The sequence below is a fragment of the Triticum aestivum genome, chromosome 5A (assembly GCF_018294505.1).
Source record: "Triticum aestivum cultivar Chinese Spring chromosome 5A, IWGSC CS RefSeq v2.1, whole genome shotgun sequence".
NCBI lineage: Eukaryota > Viridiplantae > Streptophyta > Magnoliopsida > Poales > Poaceae > Triticum > Triticum aestivum.
In genome coordinates, this window is record NC_057806.1 from 663,639,838 (window position 1) to 663,641,708 (window position 1,871).

Here is a 1,871-nt window from a genome sequence, read left to right on the forward strand (position 1 = left end):
CACATAACAATTGATCCACCGGCGTGTGAAATGCATTGAGTTGTATTGGTTTTGCTTGAAACCCCCATGCTATATTGTTGGTTATTAGAAAGAAAAAAAAGAAGGAATGATTCTCAGGAACCGCTAAACTAGTTTAAAATAACTTATTTTACACCCCTAATAATGCTATATACAAAATATAATAACACATTATATAAAATATAATATTTTTTGTAAAAATAAAGTAAATTATAACTTGGATAGTAGAACAAAATTACTTCTGAAGTACTATATTTCATACAATGTTTTACTAGATATTGTATATAGCGTTATTAGGGATGGTGTAGAATAGGCTATTCTATCACGCCTATATATATTTGAATTATTTGAAAAAGCTAAGCAATGAAATCAAAACAAAGACCAGCAGACAAGACAAAGCAAGCACGAATTTTGGACGGATAAATGTAAATTATCAAACTTCTTTTCTTTTTTAGATAAAGGGTGAATTTTATTGGCTCAAATAGAGCATCGAGAGGATACAAAGCCAACCCAACATAAACACTCGAAAACACACTAGCATACACCCGGCCTCTGCATAATTACGATGCACAAAGCCAACCCAACATAAACACTCGAAAACACACTAGCAACTAGCAAGGTCATAAGATCAAACTTTCTTTCTGGTCAAGGAATTTCATGAGGAAAAACTCAACGGAAAAAGAACATAAGAATCCAACACACACACAGCTTGAAACAAGCAGGCATAGCAGCAGTTTCACATGTAATCACCAAAGAAGACCTCGGCATACCGAATCATGTAGCGGATGCGCGCTGTCAACTAGTAGTAAGCTGGGTGTGGATCTGGGACAAACTAGTAGGTCGATCATAGCCTGAGAGACAAGTCCATGTCATCGGCGCCATCGCCGTACTCCGACGAGCCCCTGCCGTGCTTGTGCGCCTTTCCAGCAGCAGTCTTCCTCGCCTTCCCAGCCATAGACAAATCCACATTGTCGGCGCCATCGTCGTACTCCGGCGAGCTCCTGTCGTGCTTGTGCGCCTTTCCAGCAGCAGTCTTCCTCGCCTTCCCAGCCGCAGACATGAAATCGCCACCGCCCCCGGGGTGGTACCCGGGCTGCCTCTCGTCCTGCGCCGCAGCACGCGCACCCACGCGCGTCGCGGCAGCGATCAGCTGCCGGCGCTTGGCGACGCTACGTTCGTGCTTATGCGCGTTCTGGTGGCCGCCGAGCGCCTGCGAGCTGCGGAACTTACGGTCGCAGTACACGCAGAGGAAGAAGCCGACGCCGGGCTCCGTCGCGGCCGTGGTGAGGAGGGTGAGCCCAAGATTGAGCTCGTCCTCCTGCTGACAGTCGTCACTCGTCAGCTGTTCCATTCTAGCTACACTATGGATAGTTAGCGTGCGTGTGAGCATGAGCTACAGAGTCGACCAGAGCTTAACTCGCCATGGAAATTGTTGTGCTAAGCAAAGGTTTAAATAGACAGCTACCGCTGCTCACCTAACGCGTGTTGCACTGTTCATCGGGGGGCACGTTAGTGCAGCCGGTGGACGCGCACGTCTCCGGCTGGCCGTCAATTTGCTAACGGCTCAAGGACGCCTCGGCTGAGCCAGGATTGAGGGGAAAGGGGTCGGCCAGATCCATAGCGACGGTAAGGGAGAATATCACATGATACCACCCCATGATACCATTTCAAAAATTTCAATTTTAAATATTAAAAAAAATTCTGAAAAAGTTGTGGATATTCACATCACATGTCCAGCCCCTAAAAATTTCAGGTCCAAATTCAAAATATACATTGAGAAAGAAAAGACAAATACAGCAGCATAAATAGTGTCGAAAAAGGCAAAAGTCAAAACGCCACTATTCACATCTAGA

At 45.8% G+C, this 1,871-nt stretch overlaps 1 protein-coding gene across 1 annotated transcript; it reads right to left on the bottom strand.

The window, feature by feature from the left end:
• Positions 1 to 582: 582 nt before the first annotated feature.
• LOC123108282 (probable transcriptional regulator RABBIT EARS) lies at positions 583 to 1,423 on the bottom strand. The gene has a single exon (XM_044530104.1). It carries the CDS (start codon positions 1,406 to 1,408, stop codon positions 863 to 865), a length of 546 nt encoding a protein of 181 aa, XP_044386039.1. The 5' UTR covers positions 1,409 to 1,423; the 3' UTR covers positions 583 to 862.
• Between the last annotated feature and the right edge of the window lie 448 nt (positions 1,424 to 1,871).